General features: G+C 42.8%; 1 protein-coding gene across 1 annotated transcript; it reads right to left on the bottom strand.

The window, feature by feature from the left end:
• Positions 1-1013: 1013 nt before the first annotated feature.
• Positions 1014-20455, bottom strand: cdhr5a (cadherin-related family member 5a). The gene is made up of 14 exons (XM_086107961.1): positions 20338-20455; positions 18149-18321; positions 17011-17073; positions 16846-16935; positions 16671-16757; positions 14115-14219; positions 13854-14039; positions 13596-13686; positions 10016-10113; positions 9722-9928; positions 7194-7307; positions 7028-7094; positions 6578-6738; positions 1014-4723 (listed from the first exon to the last, which is right to left on the bottom strand). Exons 1-14 carry the CDS (start codon positions 20426-20428, stop codon positions 4127-4129), a joined length of 2130 nt encoding a protein of 709 aa, XP_085964087.1. The 5' UTR covers positions 20429-20455; the 3' UTR covers positions 1014-4126.
• Positions 20456-21488: the final 1033 nt, after the last annotated feature.

The following is a 21488-nucleotide window of genomic DNA, read 5'->3' as shown; positions in this document are numbered from 1 at the left end:
TCGCGTAGCACATCGGAACATTTTAAGCTTATCAGTTGTAAAGATTTGACCAAGGTGCATGACCTGAAACAAGGCGATCTTTTGTCGAAAAGACATTGTTAGAGGAATCTATGAGCAAAATTGTATCATGTTTAAAGTTTCATTTAATCTGGACACATCTAAACGTTTGGGTGCGTATCCAGCACCCCCAAATTCCTGTGCACAAAGCCGGAGGGCTGTTGAAGTCCACAATTAGCACGTCAATACAGGTGGGCGATCACGGGGGAGAGGGCGAAACTCGGTCACAAAAGGGGAATGAATGATTCGGGAACAGCGGTTGAGCAACAAAAGACGAGTTGAGAACACCCGTCGCGCCCAGGCGACATTGACCATCCGCAAAGTCTACAACATGCTAATTCGATGTAGACCAGCCAGAAAAGGCGCCAATGTACTGGTGGTTCAAGTTTGAAAAACAGGTAACCCATCACTACCGCGGGGCCGGACCGGGGGTGCGGTATGCAAATATCGGGGGCAGTGTTTTCCTTGTATGTTACAATAAAAGCCTGAATTGGCGGGAAGGGAGCTCGAGTGTGATCGCGGAGCAACTAACCGTCGTTCGCTCTCAGAGATCCGCTTCCGCCGATATTGAAGACAATTTTCCTGTGTGCCGAGTCATTTCTTTAACTTTGTCTGAGAAAATCTCTGACAGACATCAGTGTATTTTATTTGCAACCAACAATGTATTCACAACCACATTTATCTTCATATGCTCAGAAATAGACATACTCATGAGAACTGATTAAAATGTACAAATGGTGAGGCAGTGGGATTAGTGTCTAAGGCAGGGGTGGGCAATTATTTTTTCCAGGGGGCCACATGAGAAACAGAAAATATTGTGGAGGGCCGGCCAAAAGGCTGATCTCAATTCTGCATCATATTAACTGTACTTTTTGGTAAAAAGCAGTAAATAGCATTGTTTTGACAAGCTGGTAAGAGTATGTGTTATAATTAAGCAATGAAAACATGAGGTTGCCTTCCAAAAAATGTAATTTATTCAAGCGAATTTCACAAAACAATGGGAAAGGCAATTAATCACTAAAACGGCATCATAAAAACACGCTAAACATGCACATAGAAATAGCCACAATACAACTAAAATCATGCACAACTCAACCATTTAAAACTTTTTACATTTTTAAGTTATTTTTTCTTGTTCAGTGAGAGAAATCTAGTCTCTGCTGGGCTTTAACGAGTGCATCAAAATCAGGTTGCATGTCTGAGGTGGAGATGCGAAGCACAGCTGACTGATGATCGCATTGCTGCCAGCTCCTCCGTAATCTTGAAGTCCGGCGTTATCCCGCGGACAAATACAAGTAACTGGGCTGTGTCACGGACATCACAGCTTTCATCCAAAGCCAAGGAGAAAAAGTCAAAATTTGCCACTTCACGTTGCAGCTGAAGCTCCAGATTGCACGATATGTTTTCGACCCTTCTCGTCACGGTTCGCCTGGAGAGCGGGACTTTCTCAAATTCTTCTTTTTTTTCAGGGCATATTAAAGCTGCAGAGTCCACCAAGCACTCTTTGATAAACTCCCCCTCCGAGAATGGCTTACTGGTTTTAGCGATTTTGTAAGCTATCACAAAGCTGGTATCGGTTGCTGCATCCCTTGATGTGTGAAGCTTGGTTAAAAAAAAGCCTTGCTGCTTTTGCAGTTTAGCGTGCAAAGCTTCCGATGTCCGCGCCCTTTCAGCATCAGTCACGTGCTTGTATTTCTCCCCGTGTTTCGTCTCGTAATGCCGACTCAAATTGGAGTCCTTAAACACGGCGATTCTCTCCCCGCAAACTAAACACACGGCTTTACCTCTCACTTCAGTAAATAAATACTGAGCAGTCCAATTTTTGTTGAAAACCCTGCATTCGGCATCTACCTTTCTTTTTTTAGCATGAGCAGACATTTCTGAGGGCTAAAGTGGTTTGCCACTTGCTAGTGACAACGATCAAATCACGCCCATGCCTAAATATACGTTTTGCGTCATCATGTACGTAAATAAAAAACAACTTCAAAATAAAAGCAATGCAGCATCAGTCCATGCATCAGGTAAAATAAGAAAATACGTTTATTTTGTAATTTCCAATTAACGTTACACGGCCAGTCAGAGTCAATCAAAGGGCCGTATGCGGCCCGGGGCCGTACAATGCCCAGGTTTGGTCTAAGGTGTCTTGGGATTTTTTTTAAATTATTTTTTTTTTTAAAATAAGGCCTACAATTATTTTTCTTGTAAGTAGGTCAGTGGTGCCACTTCTGTCACCGTAAAAGTGATTCAGGGTCATGGGAGATGCTGGAGCCTACCCCAGCTGTCTTCGGGTAGTAGGCAGGGGACACCCTGAACCGGATGCCAGCCAATCACAGGGCACACACAAACGAACATCCACGCTCACACTCACACCTAGGGACAATTTTAGAGTGTTCAATCAGTCTGCCATGCAGGTTTTTGGAATGTGGGAGGAAACCAGAGTACCCGGAGAAAACCCACGCAGGCCCGGGGAGAACATGCAAACTCCACACAGGGAGGCCGGAGCGGGGATTGAACCCACGACCTCTGCACTGTGAGGTGGACGAGCTAACCACTGGACCACCAGGCCACCACATTCAGTATCATGGAGGGAATTACTAATCGTGCAAAAAGGCAATCTAGGTTGGGTGTTGACTCAAGACACACTACGGGCACACTAGAATATGTTTCGGAATTGGAGTTAATAGCCTGATCCAATGCGAGCTGTTGGTTAGCAAATAACTACCATATATTGAAATATTGTTTCATTGGCTTTTTAACTAATTCACGTTGTCTATTTCTGCAATATTTTTAAATCAGGGCTGTCCACTAAGTAGATCATGAGTGACCAAGTAGCTCTGGCAGGGAGTTCCAGTGGTTCTCAGAATTAATTCGATCATTGCCAGCACTCCCATTTTGATATACTGTAGCTGCCTGTCAATGGCAGTGAATGAGTTAAAAAAAAAATAGACTCCCTCCTACATCATCCGTTGATTGACGCACAGGGCGGCCAGTCATACACCAGTTGCAATATATATTGAACATAATAAATAATTATCGGAGTATTTTAAACAAAGTAGGTACCTAATTTGGACATGTTCACCTTATAAGTCGCTCGCATGCTGGAAAATGTGTGGGTGCCCCTGCTTTCAATTAAATTGGAGTTCCCGGTTTTATGGGGCATGTGAAGAAAAAAATAGAAACAATATCTAAATCCAGAATATTACTTACTTTGAATTAAAAAAACATTCTTATTCTTTATCTGCAACTCTAGCTCCTTATTGGGACTTACTTGGGTGTTTGAGCTCAAACCAAAACTGTCATAATTTGTACAATACAATACAATACAATACATGCTGATTTATATAGCGCTTTTACAACAGCAGCAGCTGTAACAAAACAGTTATGGCACACTGGTAATGATTTTCCCACAACCATTGCCACTTTTGGCCGACCAATACTACCTTACTAGTAAACTACTGTGCTGCACTGCTATGCCCAACTTGTAGCCCTTTTGGACCCTACTATTAGCACCAAACAGCCAATTATAAATTCAGTAGTTTGTTAGCGTCAAACATTGTAATAGTGCACATTTTCAAATATTAATCATACAGCAACAGTAACTACTCTCTAAAAACGCATGTTTTATGGGAAATATATATATTTATATTTTAAGTAAAAGTGTAAAGATTGTCTGGTTTTCTTTTTTCCCCCAATCATAAGTGACTGATGTTGCAGTTCAGTTTAGTTCACTTGACAAATTTTGAAAATTCTCCAACATTAAACTGGGCGTTGAGCTGGTAAAGCTTTGAAGCATCAACTTGAGTAGGCATCGTCAGAAATGATGCTATTTTATCATCTCCTGCTCATAAAAACAATTATATACAGTACGTGTGTCGATGCCTATGCGTGTGTGTGTGTGTGTCTGTGTGTGCGTGTATGTGTGTGTGAACACAAAATTCAAAGAAACTCGCAGTAGTAAATCCATACTTTTGGCTCTTTAGTTAAAGGTTGAGTCTTTGTGGACTGGACTGTTCAGACCGTGGCTGACGGAAGTAACCAAAAGTGGTACTGACTCGAGCTAAATGTCCTGTCAGCCATCTGGCTCACCGAGCCCTTCCTGCACTTCTTTCTCCTTTTCCGAGGTAGTAGTACTACCATTGTCCTGTTCAGCTCTGGGCTCCGCGCTGTGGCTTTCCCGCCCATCATCGGATTCTGTGCGTGGGGCAGCAGGGTCTTTGACGACTGCCTCCATCAGCAACTCCCCTTCCAGCTCCTCCTGCGTCTCCTCCTCTACCCGGCCCACGGTGTCCGGGATAATCTCCACCTCAATATCTGAGGAGTCCTCGATCTCCTTGAACCACACGGTCTTCTGCCCTTCCTTCCTCCTCTGCTTGGCCAAGGTGGACCTTGAGCTGTAATCATCTCCATCTCCTCTGCCTCTCCTGGAGGGTCTTACCGAGGGACTCCCTTTGGAGGCGTGGTTAGTAAAGACGCCGCAGGAGGAACAGTGGCGGTTGCGTCTCCCCAGGGGTATGACTCGCCCCCCGGGGAAGGTGCTCCGTCTGGGAATGGCGTTCTTCCATCGGCCACGGCTTGCGTCGGCCTCGTTCTGGAAGCCGTCATCGGTGTACTGCAGGGAGTCTCTGCGGCCCCTATTTGGCTGCTCAGACTTCAAACAGACCAAGCACTAGAAGCAAAGATTAAAAAGTACAGACACAGACTTTCTATTCATTTGCTATTAAGACGGTGGTGTTGCAGAGTTTCATCATGTTACTATATTTCATCACAGAATGACGTGTTGAGAATGTGTTGTTCTTGAGAAATATTCACCCAAAGGGAACGAGAGGAGCAAGGAAAATTAATTTTTTTTTCTTTCTGATGTGTAAACTCACTGCTTGAAGACTGTTTTGGCACACAATATGAATGCCGGTGTGTCTCAACGTTTTAATTCTCGAGCAAAGTTAAATGTTGCGAAGAAAAACATCAGCCCAACAATGGCAGAATTAATACATTTTGAAACAACAGTCATACAGTCAGTTGGACAATACTTTCCTTATTCTTAACGTAATCCTCCAAACACTCACTTGCGCGTTACTGTAATGGTTGCCAGTGTTGCTAGTCACTGGGTCATTCTTTGCAATTGGGGCCTTTTCTGTCTTCATGAAAAGACTTTTTGCTATTTAGAGTAAATAACATGCCAACGATGAAAACAGTTTATGATAGATTATGGTCTTCCTTCGAACATGATCATACTGTCACAGTGATAATTTTAGAGTTTGCCTCCAGCGAGTCCCAGGGACTCGCTGATCAGAAAAGTATGAGTCCCGTTATGCATTTAGAGAGTCCCAAATGTCGAATTCTGAAATGGTCGACTTATTCAATTGCATAAGATAATAACACTAACAACAACACTATACATTGATAATAGGTTTATTTCATATAAACAAATGCTGCAAAAATACAAGATTTGCTGAGAAATGGGTTCTCATCTCATGCTTCAGTCTTTGAGGTCATAAATTCTCTTCACTTTACTCTGCTTCCAACGATGCAAGGCTTTCTCAAAGTCAACTTATTATCGCAAAAAACTATCCAACTTTCGCTGCTTCCTCTGTGACATCTCCGCAATAAACTTTCGCAACACTTCTTTTAATGTTACGCGACAATCGGCTGCTGGCCGATCTCGCCAATCTCTTCTCGCTAGAATGGAAATCTCGTCACGCGAGATTACTTAACGCGAGATCAAAACAACACTGGCGGCTTTTGTCAAACTGCGATCGTTGCTGGAAAAAAAGATGTACCGTAGTTTTTTTTTGTTTTGTTTTGACTGAGAAATGTCCTTGCTTCCCAAAAACGCACATTATTTGGAACTGGGAAAATGGGAACCGTGGGAAAATGATGCGTCTGATGGCTGCTGTCAACTAATACCTGAGAAATGTTTTTTTCAGTCGTAACATGTTTTTTGGGTCGGGGTGTCTCATTAAATGATGTTCCAAATTTTCTGTTCTGAAGAGACATATTTGCTATTAGACTGATAGTTTTGCACGCCATTTTAGAACTGGGATGTGGCGGTTAAAAAGTAAGAATAACAACCAAAGTTTAGAAGTGAAGTGGTATCTTTTTTTAACACCACAAAAACCCAACATTTGAACATGGGGTGTGAAGACTTTACATCTCCTCTGTATATAAGCTGTGACGTCAAGGTGCAACCCACATTCTCCATGGAGGATGAATTATTACTAGAAATTTTGCCCATCCATATGTGTCATCTGTTTTTCAGAACAGAAAGAAGTTTTGAAAATCAGGCCAGGGTAACATTCCGAAACATTTTACAAGGCACTACTATAGTTTGGGAAGACAAACGAAAGCGGTCTTGCACCTAAACCAATGCACCATTTTCCAAATTCAGTTTTCAACAAGAAATACAATAGGAAAAATGTCATGGACAAAAAAAAAACGGAATTAAATCGAAAATATAGTCATCAAAGTGCATGTTGGCTCTGTCATTATTTAAGAGGAGATTTTACAGCTGGAAAACACTGACCTCACATAATTTGTCCAAGCTGGAGTTGCCCTTCCGTAGGCGAGAAATCAAGAAGCCAATCACAATGAGGCAGAGGACCAGCAAAGCCGCCATAACCAGCCCGAGGAGTGCCATGTCACCCGCACGGTAGCCAACATTCGAAGGGGACGGCATGGCATCGGCTGCACAGATCATGTCGGTTGCATGTTTAAAGGGAGTTTGCATACACCTCCTGCATATTTTAGACCTTCTTCAACTTTCTAGATTGCTAAAAATCACTCTCATTTTCCTTCATGCCCACACGTGCTGGAGCATGTTGGCTATCTTTCACACAATAGCACAAAACGACATGATATACGAGGGTGTCTGGATTTTTTTTTCTAATTGCATTTTATTTCCCTCTATTTCCAATATGTGTTCAAATCCACACCGGTTGCTGTTATGATTGTGGTGCTGTGGTGATTTTCCTACCAGGTATGACCTGAACAGAGAGGGCAGCTGTACCAAATTCTCCTGTTGTTGTGTCCACTGCTCGAAGCTGATTCCAAGAGGGCGTAAAAAAAATAATAACAGTTTAGAAGCGATGTCAAAATATTGTGCCTTTTCTTGTTGCTGTGCTCGTCAACATGCTATTCACCTGGAGAGCAAATGACTCAGTCTTGACGACTCTCTTCAGAATCACAAAACCATCTGAGGTCACGTTGACGTAACTGCTGTACTGCACCTCATATTTGACATCCGGATTCACACCCTGAAGTGCAGGAGACTGTTTGTCATTATTTTTGTAAACACATCCAAACCTCGCTGTTGCCGTTTATTAACCTTTTCAACAGCAGTCACGTTTGAAATGAACATTCATTTATGGGATGAGCAGCCGAGCTGAATATGTGAATTGCTCCAATGAAACGTTTGCCAACTCGTCTCTGGCAACGCCAAACGGCATATTTTGCTGTTGGGTGATTGAAGTTTGAAAAAAAAAAAAAAAACCTCAGGACATTATTTCCCATTTGGCAATGAATCCTTTTAACAATTACGAGCCTCGGTAGTGTGTGGAAGAACCATGCCCAGTCACGACAACCTGGCACCTTCTCATGTTAGCCACCAGCCTGGTCGCACACTACTGCGGGATAACATCGCGTTCTTCAATCCAGCTTTTGTCAAAAAGTAAGCCAACACGGTTTTGCTTATTGATCTGGCACAAGCAGCACACCAAAGTGTTCAATAGGGTCGAAGTTCGGCCATTCCTTCCTCTCACTCACAAATTGGAGAGGGAGATACTGCACCACATCAGGGTGCCGCCTCCACCAAACGTGACTTTCTTGGTGCAGCAATCAGCACTGTTCTCCGCCTCTCTGCCACATGTTGACTCTACAATCCAACTGCCATAAGCAGAATCTGGGCTCAGTTTCCACACATATTCCGGTTTCAATCTTTTCCAGATTGGCTTGACAGAGGGTCTTCGGCCATGTCATCCAGCAAACCTTGACTGCATATCTTTCGAAGGCAGCTAATGGTAAACGCGCTGACGGGGTGAGGAAACACTCTTCTTGGGGTGTCGTCTTCTTGGGACGCCCACTTAGCAGCCTGTCTCTGACTGACATCCATGTGGGGAAGGTCATGCCAAACAATCCCAAAACGTAGTTTTGATGAACACCGACTTGAAGTGTCCCTTTCAAACCTTCGCACGAACCCTATCCGGATCAGTCCAATGTGGCCAACCGATTTTTGGAGCAGGCACCTACTGATGAGGAGAAAAAAAAATGTTTTCATTGTCGCAACCCACATAGCCATCTCAGCTGCTCAATCCACGAAATGTATGTTTGTTACACACTTTGCAATGGTTAAAAAGGTAATACATTGACTTCCAATGGTACAAGATTTGCCAAGAAGCACTGTCACAACAACAACAAAAAAATTACCAAACACAAATTTCCAAATTATTTTGTGCAACATTGTATATGGCATGTCAAGTTGAAGGTACAACTGGTAGAATGAAATGGAATGACTGCATTTCATTAAAGCTCATTTCAGCTTGCATCAAACTGATTTCGTTGGTTGAAGTGGCTTTCATGACAATCCAGATCCAACCGGTCGACGTGTCATGGAAGCAGCAGAATTGTACAACAAAGAAGTCATTGTCTTGTACCCTATCAAGTCTTCCTTTATAATCTTCTGCTCATTGGCTAAAATGATTGAAAAGAATAGTCCAGGGGTGTCCAAATATTTTCGTTTGAAAACCGCAAACAGAACAATGAGAGGGTGATAGGGCCACTTTAAAATTCTTTTTGAAACATGCTTATGTCAGTCAAGCAAGAAATGATATATTGTTTGTACTGTATTGTCTAGTTCATTTCATCAGCTTTCTGTTCAAGGGGTTAGGGTAAATAGTTGAGGATGTTTCGCTTTTGAGTTTTTGAGATGGCCAACAGTTGTCCCTCTCACAGAGTAGATCCAGCTCTGCATTTAAGAGCAGCCGAATCCCATCTCCACATTTAGAACAGAAAAAAAAAAGGCGCAAACTGTCGAAATTATTTTTCAAACAGTCACTTCAGGATCATTCATGTGATGTCTTCATAAATCAGCAATAGAGCACAAAATGGAAGATTTTTTTGCCTCTAAAACGGAATTATCTTTATTCACTCCAGTGTTTTTGAAGAGAATTATTTATTACTGTGCTATCTTCGAATATAGAGAAAAGTTCGACAGTCCACCCTCTCTTCTCACTCGGCCCACCTTCACCTTTTTTAACTAACCTTGTGGCTCCTGTCAAATTTCATTTTTACTATTATTATAAGACTGAAAATAAATAATATAATATATATAAAATATTATATATATTATATGATATAATGAAAACCTGGACTCACCCCACTCACCCATTTTTAATCTGCTTATATATATTTACTTGTGTACTTTTTGTTCTTCTACTTCTCCCTTTTATAATTTTTGCTGCTGTAAATTGCGAATTTCTCAATTGTGAGATGAATAAAGGTTTTTCTTATATCATACTACTATATATATATTTTTTTGTCATAACGTGCGCTGCTGAGAAATGGATGGCGGGCCGCATATGGCTGTAGTTTGGACACCCGTGTAATAGTCGATTAAAACCAAAACTCTCCACCGCAGAGCCTCTCCTCTATCAGAACCGAGTGAAGAACTTACACCGGCAAAGTCCTCATCTCGCGCTCGGACTCTAAAGGGTCTGTTGCTACTGCGGTCCCTGAGGATCATGCTCTCAGGTATGGAGTTGCTGTAGATAAAGCCCTCGTAACGCTCCTTCTCAAAGTGAGGAGGGTTTCTGCTCTTCTTCGTCACATCAAAGGTCACCTGCGTCACAGCAAACTGATCCCGGTTGGTCACTTGTGATGCCTGAGCGAGTTGAAATTGAAAACAAACAAAAAAAACCTCTTCAATCTCAAGAAGGAAAACAATGTATTGCTGAATCCAAAGTATTACCAGAACAATGAGCGTTATTGGGCCCACAATATCGGCAGCTTTAGTCATGCTGATATTCCCTGTGTCCTCATCTATCTGGAATAGATTCCCTTCATTCCCTGCATCGGCAAGAAAAATTAAAACATTTTAAAACGTTTCATCCACACTTACGGATTTGTCATTCAACATCAGCACCATGATATAGAGTATCATTGTGATGGTACGACTTCCTTGGGAACACCACGAATGAAAACGGGCTATTCATACCGACGTACTGTACAAACCCAATTCCAATGAAGTCATGACATAGTTTCACACACAATATACAATTACAATATATCCATCCATCCATTTTCCGATTTACTTTATCCTCACAAGGGTCGCGGGGGGTGCTGGAGCCTATCCCAGCCGTCTTCCGGCAGTAGGCGGGGGACACCCTGAACCGGTTGCCGGCCAATCGCAGGGCACACAGGGCTCACATTCACACCGAGGGACAATTTAGAGTGTTCAGCCTGCCAGCCATGCATGTTTTTGGAGTGTGGAAGGAAACATGAAAACCCCACACAGGAAGGCCGGAGCCGGGATCGAACCCACAGCTTTGCACAGTGAGGTCGACGCGCTAACCACTGGACCACTGGGTCAATTACAATTACAATACAATGATTTGCAAATCATGTCCAACCTATATTAAATGAATCCTACAAAGAAAAGATATTTCATGTTTGAACCGGTAATCTTTTTAGCAAGTACTCATTAACTTTGAATTTTATTATTTATAGCTGCACCACATTAAAAAATTATGTGTTTTTTTTCCATCACCTTTTCTTTTAACAACATTCAATAGACGTTTGGCAACTGAGGACACTAATTGTTGATGCTTTGTCTGTGAAATTCTTTCCCATTTTTTCCCCAGCTGTTAAACAGTCTGCGTTGTCGCATTTTACACTTCATTATGCGCCACACATTTTTAATGGGGGGCAGGTCTGGACTGCAGGCAGGTCAGTCGGGCGCCGCATTCTTTTACACTTATGTAACACGTGCAGAAAGTGGTTTGGCATAGTCTTGCTGAATTAAGCAGGGGCACTCATGAAAAAGACGTTGCTTGGGCGGCAGCATATGTTTCTCCAAAACCTGTATGTACCTTTCAGCATTAATGTTGCCTTCACAGATGTGTAAGCTTCCCATGCCATTGGCACTAACACAGCCCCATACCATCACGGATGCTGGCTTTTGAACTTTGCGTCCATAACAGCCCGGATGTCTATTTTCCCGATGGACACAACGTCCACAATCTCCAAAAACAATTTGAAATGTGGACTCATCAGACCACAGAACACTTTTCCACTTTGCATCAGTCCATCTTGGAAGAGCTTGGGCCCATTTCTAGGTGTTGTTGATAAATGGTTTTTGCATTGCATCGTCGAGTTTTAAGTTGCATTTACAGATGCAGGGCCAAACTGTATTGACTGACACTGGTTTTCTGAAGACTTCTTGAGCCCAGGTGGTGGTATCCTGTGCACATTGATGTCAGTTTTTGATGCGGTGCCGCCTGAGGGATCCCATGTCACGGGCGTCTAATGTTGGTTTTTGACCTTGCCACCTAACATGCAATGATTTTGCCAGATTCTCTGAACATTAAATATCTTTGTAGGGTATTCCATTAAATATAGGTTGACCATGATTTGAAAAGCATTGCATTCTGTTTTAGTTACGTTTCACACAACGCCCCGACTTCACTGGAATTGGGTTCGTATGAATCCGTGTCGTCACTACGCTACTGCTCGCAATTATTACCAAACAGGGCGATTAAAAGCAGGAAAGAGAGAAAAAAGTCTTTATTACTGCTGGTAGTAACAATTCATTCGTTCCTGCCTAACAGCAGAATGGCAGAATGTGAGTCGAGAGGATTTCACAGATTGAAATAATTAAGAATTAAATGACACTTACTGTCAAGGAAGCAACTCAATAGGGATATGAAATCTAAAACATTTCAGGCAATGTTTGTATGACTTGAAACTTTATTGAGGAAACTAAAAGTGGAGAGATAAAACCCAATTAGCTTGTCCCCGCTATGCTCAAGAGTACCACATTTTTTTTTTTTTTTTGGTTTGTTTATTGAACATAAAACACATATACAGTAATAATTTGACAGAAAATAAGGTAGATAAAAAAAGAAAGAAATCAATCTTCATACAACACAGTTATTATGTTCAAGGGAGTAGGAAGAAGTAAAAAACTTATCTAGTCCTACCCCGTTATGTGATTGTATCTAATAAATCATTTTTATATCAATCAGAAAAGAAAAAAGTAAGAAGAAAGAAGTCTCCATTAAGGCTCATACTTTACCCTTAACCGTGATATTTTTACAACTTTTGGTTTGTATCGGGATTATATACTTCCACACCCTGACACTCTTGTGTCAATTTTCTCTTGTATTCATAATGGATATTTATATACCTTTCTCTATTTATCAACTTAGTTCTGATTTATCATTATATTTAATGTTTTGAATTTATCATTTTAACTCTGATTGATGTAGGTTGTTTGTACTATTTTTTTGAATTTGTTTTTGAACTCAGCAAGCGATTTACTCATTTTCAGGTCCGTTTCGAGATTATTCCACAGATTAACACCTTTGATAGATACACTTCTTTGCTTGATGTTTGTTCTTGTTTTGAGTTTTTTGAATAAGTTGGTACCTCTTAAATCATAGCTGCTTTCTCGAATTTCGAAAAACTTCTGAATGTTTTGGCAGAGCAGGTTATTGTGTGCTTTGTACATTAATTGGGCGATTTTAAAGTCAACCAGGTCATAAAATTTCATCGTATTTAATTTGATAAATAGTGGATTTGTGGGTTCCGTATATTTTGATCTATTAATAATTCGAATTGCTTTTTTTTGTAGGTTGAGAATAGGGAGTGTGTTTGTTTATTGTTACGTTTGTGATTAAATTAAACCAAATAAAATCATGGAGTCATATTCTTCTTCAACCACTTAGGTACATATGTGCCAAAATGTAATCTTCAACTTCAAAAGTATTTCAGAGCAAACAGTCGCCAAAGTCACGTGATTCCGTGATTCTCCTCTATACACGCAAACGCAACGGCGTAATCAACCGATTTGCCACCCTTAAAAACTGGCGGCATTCTCCGATGCTTCCACACGCCAAGTAGCTGGCGATTGGGGCTGTCTGATTTTGATTTCATCTTTAACGCCTAAAAGGGAAACTATTCTCTGTCATTTATGAAATGAAAATGAAGGATTTGGCGTGACCCATTTTTGCAAACAGTCATTTATATTTTATTTTTTCTGGGGGTTTTTTGGGAGAGGGGCAGGGCGGGGCAGGGTCAGTGATGCTACAAAAATCTTTCCCGTGCTTGTGTACCGTCTTAAAAACAAACGGAAATAACCTGACAACCCTAATCTGTTGACTTTGTTTTTAAAATATTATCAGTCTTTCTTATCTGCTTGTGAAATGTGCCCCCTCTGCCCATAAAACCTAGCGACAGCCTCCTCGAGGATCATGTCCAAATATTAAGAGGCGGTGGTGCCCCTGTGTTAGAAAACATCAATAAATTAGAAATACCAAGCAAATGAGCACCTCTTAAAATCCGGTAGCTGATCTGTTCACTTCTATTCTTGTCTCCATCTTTTGCAAAAACCGGTCCGGGTTCCAGCGTCAGCGGGCGTTCCTGTTGATTCAAATCGTACTCTCATTCTGCAGCTCGCCTTTGTTTTAATTGCCTCACGATAAAAATCCAACATGCTTCATATTAGTCCAAAATCATTTTCAACAGAGGAATGTGAAAATGGCTTATTATCTTTCAGCTTTGAAAGCACGACATCACAGCGGGCTCACCTCTTTCTCCGTTAGATTGACTTTGCCTCTGTAACCAGCGCTCACACACAGCTTGGCAAGCCCTAAATTAGTCCTCAAACAAGGCTGAAACCAGGGCGGCCGGTTATCTACGTCCTTTATATGCACCGTGATGGTGGTCACGGAGGTGAAGAAGGGCTCATTGGAGGCTGAACCATTGAACGTGTCCTGTAAAGTTTTCAACAACCAAGGTCACAGAAAAGCGGCTTGATCTCGAAATGGTGCTATGATGCTGCACTGTACCTGTACGTGTAACACCAGTGAGATTTTCTGGACAACATCGTAGTCCATCACACTTTTAACAAGTAATTTTGGAGTGTTGATGTTCTCCAGACGGAAATATTTATCCTAATTGAACAGACAAGAGAAAAGCAGACTGGGGTCATGACCAAAGGCCTTAACGCAACTCGATTACAACTCAAGTCAAAAACAGCACATATACTGTACTGCATTATGGATTCATTTGTAAAATGATTATAAATATGAGAAATGTACTCGACGCATGGACAAGGGGGAACGGCGCCCCCTCAAAGAAAAGCTTATCAAATCAAATCCATGCAAGCTTCCTTAACTTTATGTCTCCTCCAGTCTGTGCAGTGTGCAGGCTGTTTGTGATCTACTAATGAATTGTGAAAAAGTGTATATATACAGCAGCATATATATAAGCTTTTTCCTGCTTGGCTCTCGACGAAGGCGGATGCTTTTTGCTCAGCTCCTGCCCTCAACCCCACCCTCTTCTCGCTCGCCACTTAGTCTTTGTGCTGTCTTTGTCTAACTTTTCCTAGCCTCCTACCGTATTTTCATCCGAAGAACTAACCATGGAATTAGTTGGCTGGTCTCTCGATGCAATTGACGAAATTTTTTCGACGAAAAGAGCAGGCAGTGGGGAGCCTGCTTGCCCCTTGGGGACATTTGCTGCCGGATACGCCCTGGATCCATGGAGAAAGTGGAGAATGGTTTGCCTGTCAATACTGTCCGTGGAGGATGTGGAAGACATCTACATTAACGGCCTTCTGATAGCAGGTATGCTGCTGTTTGGTGTTAGCAGCTTCCTGTTCTATCGCAAAATTCAACCGACGGGAGCGGCTTTATTGGAAGTGAAGAAGCTGCCGGTCATTCTGGATGGTTTGGCGCGAATGTCCAACACTCAGACTCAAGCGGTGACTGAGCTCAACCGCAATATAGATGCGGTTTTTGGAGCGACTCCGTACGATCGACAACAACATGGAGAAGTTGGAATCCGCGCTGCGGAAAGAGATTGCGGGTTTGGCTGATCGGCGCCAGTGAAGAGATACAGGCCACGGACTCAAGGCTGTCTGAAATTGTTAGCGGCCGTCCCTCCAAAACAAACAACGCTATCTGGACCCTTTCCCCTGGATGGAAGTATGCATGGAAGCTAGTGCCCCCCACCATCACCCCCCTCCTTCTCGGCCATGGACTGATAAGCCGGGACTGTCTTCATGAGCAGACCTCGACGATGCAGCTATGACCTGTACACGCATAAACATACACAACTGGACAATCACACGCGCATACACATCCTTATTAGCACCGTCTTCATCGCTCCGACTCTTTTCCCCCGTGACGTGGTACGATCTGCAGAGCGCTCGTGTCCGTGCAGCTGGCCAGAGGTGCTGCCTCGCGGTCACCCCCCCTCCCCATACCCCTCCCCCCCTTCCCATTCATCCTCCCCCTTATTACATGTTATGTCTTGTGACTTGTTGTAACTGTCATATGCTTATTTATGTGCTAGGGTCTTTTTTTATCCCGGACTTAAATTATCCTCAGAAGAGGATAGTTCGAGCGTGGGTTTTTTTTTTCCCTCTCCCTACCCAGTGTTTTCCTTTCTGAATTCTGACTGTAATTTCCCCATTGCGGGACAAATAAAGGATATCTTAATCCATTTTTTCTATCAACCGAGGATTGTTTGTCATTTTTTTTGTTTTAATCATCAAGCGTGAGAGTGGAGCAGATTAACCACTTTTGTGCACCAATCATGATAACCTGTAACTTGATAACATGATAAATGAAATGATTTTTTTTTAAAAAAAAAACTGTTTAAGGCTGGGCTCTATTTGGTCGACAGTGCACCGGCACCGTGGTGCAAATGCCGTCAGATTCCGACTTTCAGCGCAAAGCTCACAACAACCAACACTCTTTGCTGTTCCATACTGTGAGGCAGCACAGCAAATGAGTGTCTTGGAGATGCACCTGTGTCAAGGTTATCCAGTAGAATTACAAATATTTCTAAGTAGACACGCACCAAATCGAGACAAGAGACAAACAAAACACAACCGGAATCTGAGCTCATCTTTTCCAAAAGGGCAGACAGTCGCTTGCAGCGCACCAAAGTCATTCAGCGCCCTGTTTTCCTTCTGCTCCTTTTAGGAATCGAACAATGTACTACACTCCCAATGTTCTACCGCGCTGCCTGTAATACATCTTGATAGTTCTAAACAAACAAACTCATATTTTCTCACAAGCAGTTGCAAAGTCTATGAAAAGAAATTCACGACAGTCTATACCCGATTTCAAACTCAAGGCCCGGGGGCCAGATCCGGCCCGCCACTTCATATCATGTGGCCCACCAAGGCAAATTTTGTGCATCAACTTCTATGATTCTTGCTAAAACCCAAATTTGTAATGGTCATATGTAGAAATAATAGAGATATTGCAAGTGATTTTTGTGACCAAGCCCCTCTTTCTCATAACTTGAGTGATGTCATTACCAAATGACTGTCATCGCTTCAAATTACCACAAATATTCTACTTAATTCGAATTACATTTCATAGTCTTACCATGGCAGACTCTAAGCGATAAAATAGTGCTTCAGAATCAGCATCAGTGGCTTCTATCAGTCCAACACTGGAATTGACAGGAGTCAGCTGGGAAATGCAAAAGTCCAAATTTCACAATCACATCCAACATAAAATCAATGACAAATTCAGCATGTCCGATGGCTGCACGGCTCACCTCATTTACTTCCAGAATGTAGTTATTCTGAGCAAAGTTTGGGGGGTTGTCGTTTATATTTTCCACCAATACTTCGACAGACTCATTGACCTTGTATGGGGAAAATAAATCATGCTTAATTCATCAAGTGCGACGGTGATGTTTATGAGGTGATATTGTACTCACAGATTTGGAGCCTGGTCTGCTGCATTGTACCCACACCACCAGAGCTGCTCTGTTGGGTAAAGCCTGCCAAACATTTATCCATGGTAATACGACGTGAATATTATGAGGGTCATTCAATAAATAAGGTGAATTTTTCGGTATAAGGACTTTACAGATAGAAGCTGACTTTTTTTTCTCAACGTAGTCTCCCAGCATTATCACACACTTTTCCCATCTGTGCACAAGCTGCCATATTCCCTCAGTGTAAAAATCTTTGGACTGATGTCTCAGCCAGTCACTCACAACGCTTTTGACTTGATCGTCACTTTCAAACTTGGTGCCTTTCGTGAACGCTTTGACAGCCTGGCTCATTGATGGTCTGAACAGTTTGGGCTGCTGCGTGAGGCCTTGCATTGTCATGATGCAAGATGACTCCTTCTGAAACATCAGTCCAAAGATTTTTACGCTGAAGGAATATGGAAGCTTGTGCACAGGTGGGAAAAGTGTGTGACAGTGCTGGGAGACTACGTTGAAAAAAAAAAAAAAAGTAAGCTTCTATCTGTATTAGAATTCCTGACACCGAAAAATTCACCTTATTTATTGAATGACACTTGTATTATATTAAATGTCGTTTCAGCCAATTAACATTAAATCATTAAAATTGCATAAAATATATAGTTTTGCATTTGATTTGATTTTGTATGCAATTTTACATCTGGCATTTATGACAACATTATATAAACATCCCTCCATTTTGAACAATTCTTATTCTGAACAGGTTTGCGGTGGGGTGCTGGAGCCTCTCCCAGCTGACTTCGGGCGGAAGGCAGACTACACCATACATCAGTCATAGGGCACATATAGAGACAAACAACAATTCACACTCACGGCCACACCGTCACTGAGCGGGAACTGATCCCACACTGCCCTTACACAAGTCAGGCGAGTGTACCACTACACCATCAATAACTATCATAAAGAAAATGCATCTGAAATTTGTATCGTAAAAAAAGAAAAGTCTGCTTGCCCATTGCTATGATTTTGAAATCTTAAATTAAGAAAAAAAAGAAACGCCCACGCACCCACACATGAAAAAAACCCCATCTGAATGCTCCTGCAAAATATAACTCTCAGTAGATTTATTTTGGAAGTTAATTACCTCATAGTCCAGTTCTTTCTTCACCATCAGGGCTTTGCCTTTCAGGTAAAACATTTCTTCAGGATTCCTCACAACAGTCAGTGTTACGTCACTACCGGAGCTTATTTTTACCACCTGGAGGTCAGCAGTGCTGTTCTCTGGAACAGGAACAGGCCCAGCAGGCACTGTGCAGACTGAGAGAGGTGTGACAAATCAGATATTGTCCATAAGAGCAACGAGGCTTGCACCCATCGAGGCATTGTGGGACCATTATTAATTTAGCTAGATTTACAATTTTGAGTAGTAACTCCTGCATCATAAACAGTAGCTCTACAGTAGTATAACATGTCAAAAAAAAAGAGAGAGAGAAACAGAGAAATGTGTCATTTATTGGACTGAGGTCACAGGGCACTCAAAGACGTGACAGCCAATAACTATACATCCTTGATTAGTCAGGTCAGTGCCCTGGCCTCAACCCAATATGCCATACTTGTCATTAAAAACACAAACGTGAAGGCAGGAACACCCGCAAGTCAGAAAGGAAATGTAATCAAAGTAAAGACCTGGCAAGCAATCTTTAGGGAGAAAAATCTGAATGAGTCATGGATGACGATCATTATGTCACTTTGTCCAAATGAAATTGAACTTCTGAAAATGTGCAAGAACAATCAAAACCCTATTTTTGTGAAAACACCCGTTTATCCCAATTTGAACAATTTATTATTGGCCAACTAATTCCAGACCTAACTGGAAATAACAACTATTGAATTTAGGATAATCCATCCATTCATCCATTTTCTGATCCGCTTTATCCTCACAAGGGTGGTGGGGGGGTGCTGGAGCCGATCTCAGCCATCTTCGGGCAGTAGCGGGTACACCCTGAACTCGTTGCCAGCCAATTGCAAGGCACACACAAATGAACAACCATCCATTAAACTGCCATGCATGTTTTTGTTATGTGGGAGGAAACCGGAGAACCCGGAGAAAACCCACGCAGGCAGAACATGCAAACTCCACACAGGAAGACCTGGAGCCGGAATCGAACCCTGCACCTCTGCACCATGAGGCTGACGCGCTAACCACTGGACTACATTTAGGATAATAATAATAATAATAATAATGAGTGTGAATGGTTGTGTGCCCTGCGGTTGTCTGGCAAACCAGTTCAGGGTGTACCCCACCTACTGCCCGAAGACAACAGGGAAAGGCTCCGGCATGTCTATAAAGCCCATTAAGCAGATCTGACAATGGCTGTCTGGCTAGACAACAACAATAACAACCACAACCATTATTTTTATGATGATTATATATTAATCCTCGCATGGTGGGATGCCTCCGAGTGGCATGAGGGGGGAAAGCCGAGGCTTTTGGGCCCCAGACGCGGCTAAGTGCCTCCCAGCCGGTGGGGAAGGAGGTGGGGTCTCACCAGAAGGTGAGGCGCCCAGCGCTCGCCCCGCCGGAACGGAGGGGAGTGGGAGTAGTCGCCCCACAACCCTCCTTAAACAATAATCAGGCGAGGGTCCTTCCAGGGCCCGCACTGGATGTGAACCTCGCGAGGCACCAGCGTGAGTCATACCGGGTGTGGGATCCGGGAGAGGGGGGCAAGTTCCTGACAGGGGCCGATTGCCCAGGAGGAGGAGGATTATTATTATTAGCGCTCACTTATTCTGAAGGATCTAAAAACTAACTAAACAAGTTCGGACCTAAACACAAGACACCAGCTAAAAGTGCACATGTTGTTAAGCCTTCTGACTGAATTGTAATTCAACTAACAAAGACAGTTGTGTGATTCTTTGTTACATTGCACAGCGACACGAGGACATTCTAAACATAAGCTAACCTTTTTAAACTGGAAAGTGATTTAAAAACATCCGCATGTAGTGTTCGTCAATCTACGGGACCAGACCAAAAGTTATGTGCTGGACACAAGGTGAAAGAGATTGAAAGGATGTGTTTTTCTCACTGGTTTTTGAACAGAATCAAACTGGGACTTTTGATCAGTTTTTGTGAGATGCAGGCCAGAATCTCAACAATGAAACTGTCAGAGAAAAATATCTCATTTGGCTGATTAATTTTCCCATGCCTGCGAGCCATAGACGATTGGCAGCACTGAAAAGCTGAACACACTCTGTCTCAGCAGCCTGATCAACGTCCTCCTGCAGCCAGCAGCAACATGTGAAGTTCTAAGTAGCGGTAAGAGCTGTACTTACGCCTTTGAGCAGAAGCAAATGTACAAAAGCTGAGCGTGAAGACGTATCTCAAAATGACAATCACAGGTTCGCGTTTCCATTTTCGATCCATGTCCCGATTTGTGGGTCACCAACAGATAAAGACACGAGGAGGATGAGGAGCCCGTGGTACCAGCTGGTACTCCAAATAATGCCTTGTCTGTGCTGCCTGGCGAGTGGGAGTCAACTACAGTTGCGATGTTTGTGACTTCATCTTACGGGCACATATCGTATTAAGTGGCTGCCAGCAGAGGCCTCCCACAGAAATACTTGCATCTGTTTTAACGGCTCTGTTTGCAATGGTAGTCCTGCCGCACTCTGGGGGAAAATCAACAGGATGAATGTGAACAGTGGGAAACATTACATCTTGCCTCCTCATGGGGGACAGGCAAGTGGAGAGTGGTCCAAAAAAAAACCCACTCCAAATTGTCCCTAGGTGCGAGTGTGAGCGCGGGTGGTTGTTCGTCTCCGTGTGCCCTGTGAGTGGCTGGCAACCGGTTCAGGGTGTCCCCCGCCTACTGCCCAAAGACTGCTGGGATAGGCTCCAGCACTCCGTGTGAAGATAACTCGGGTCAGAAAATTGGTGCAAAGATACCAATCTCCACCTGAATGTGGAGATGACGAAGGAGATTGTTGTGGACTTCAGGAGAACACACACTCGATGTCACGTTACGAAGTGGTGGTGGACCCCAAAAGCAAGCAAGAGGGAGGAGCAGGATGAACTTGACGAATTGTATTAAAACAGAGAAAACTAAATCCAAAACAAACATAGTCCAAAGTAGCAAACAAAAATCACAACTTGAAGCTAAAACAGAACCGTGACCAAAACAAACATGACAGTAGCCAAGAGCAAACAATGACCCGATACTGAGTGTTCGGGCTGGGAGTCCTTTTAAAGCCGCTAATTATCTAACGACCAACAGGTGTGCAGCTGCAGGGAAAAGCCCCACAGTGCCACCTGTTGGTCACAAACCGAAACATGACAGTACCCCTCCCTCAAGAGACGGATCCCAGACGTCCCAAAATTGTCCAAAGGCTTGCCTCGCCGAGGAACGGAACAAAAGCGACGACGACCTTCGCCTCGCCGGAGAACAGGATCAAGAAGCGACGGCAACCCTTTGGCTGGGCGTGGC

The sequence above is a fragment of the Hippocampus guttulatus genome, chromosome 3 (assembly GCF_054856545.1).
Source record: "Hippocampus guttulatus isolate MCC_2025c chromosome 3, RoL_Hgut_1.0, whole genome shotgun sequence".
Lineage (NCBI taxonomy): Eukaryota > Metazoa > Chordata > Actinopteri > Syngnathiformes > Syngnathidae > Hippocampus > Hippocampus guttulatus.
Note: the sequence above shows the minus strand (reverse complement) of the source record. Positions and strands in the feature narration are given on the sequence as shown.

Excerpts from the sequence above, each read along its gene's own strand:
- cdhr5a (XM_086107961.1), bottom strand. The coding sequence starts at position 20,428 with ATGGATCGAAAATGGAAACGCGAACCTGTGATTGTCATTTTGAGATAC. Across the intron at positions 16,758-16,845 it reads ACATTCTGGAAGTAAATGAG|CTGACTCCTGTCAATTCCAG; the intron begins GTGAGCCGTGCA and ends TGCATTTCCCAG. Across the intron at positions 13,687-13,853 it reads TCAATCTAACGGAGAAAGAG|GAACGCCCGCTGACGCTGGA; the intron begins GTGAGCCCGCTG and ends TTGAATCAACAG.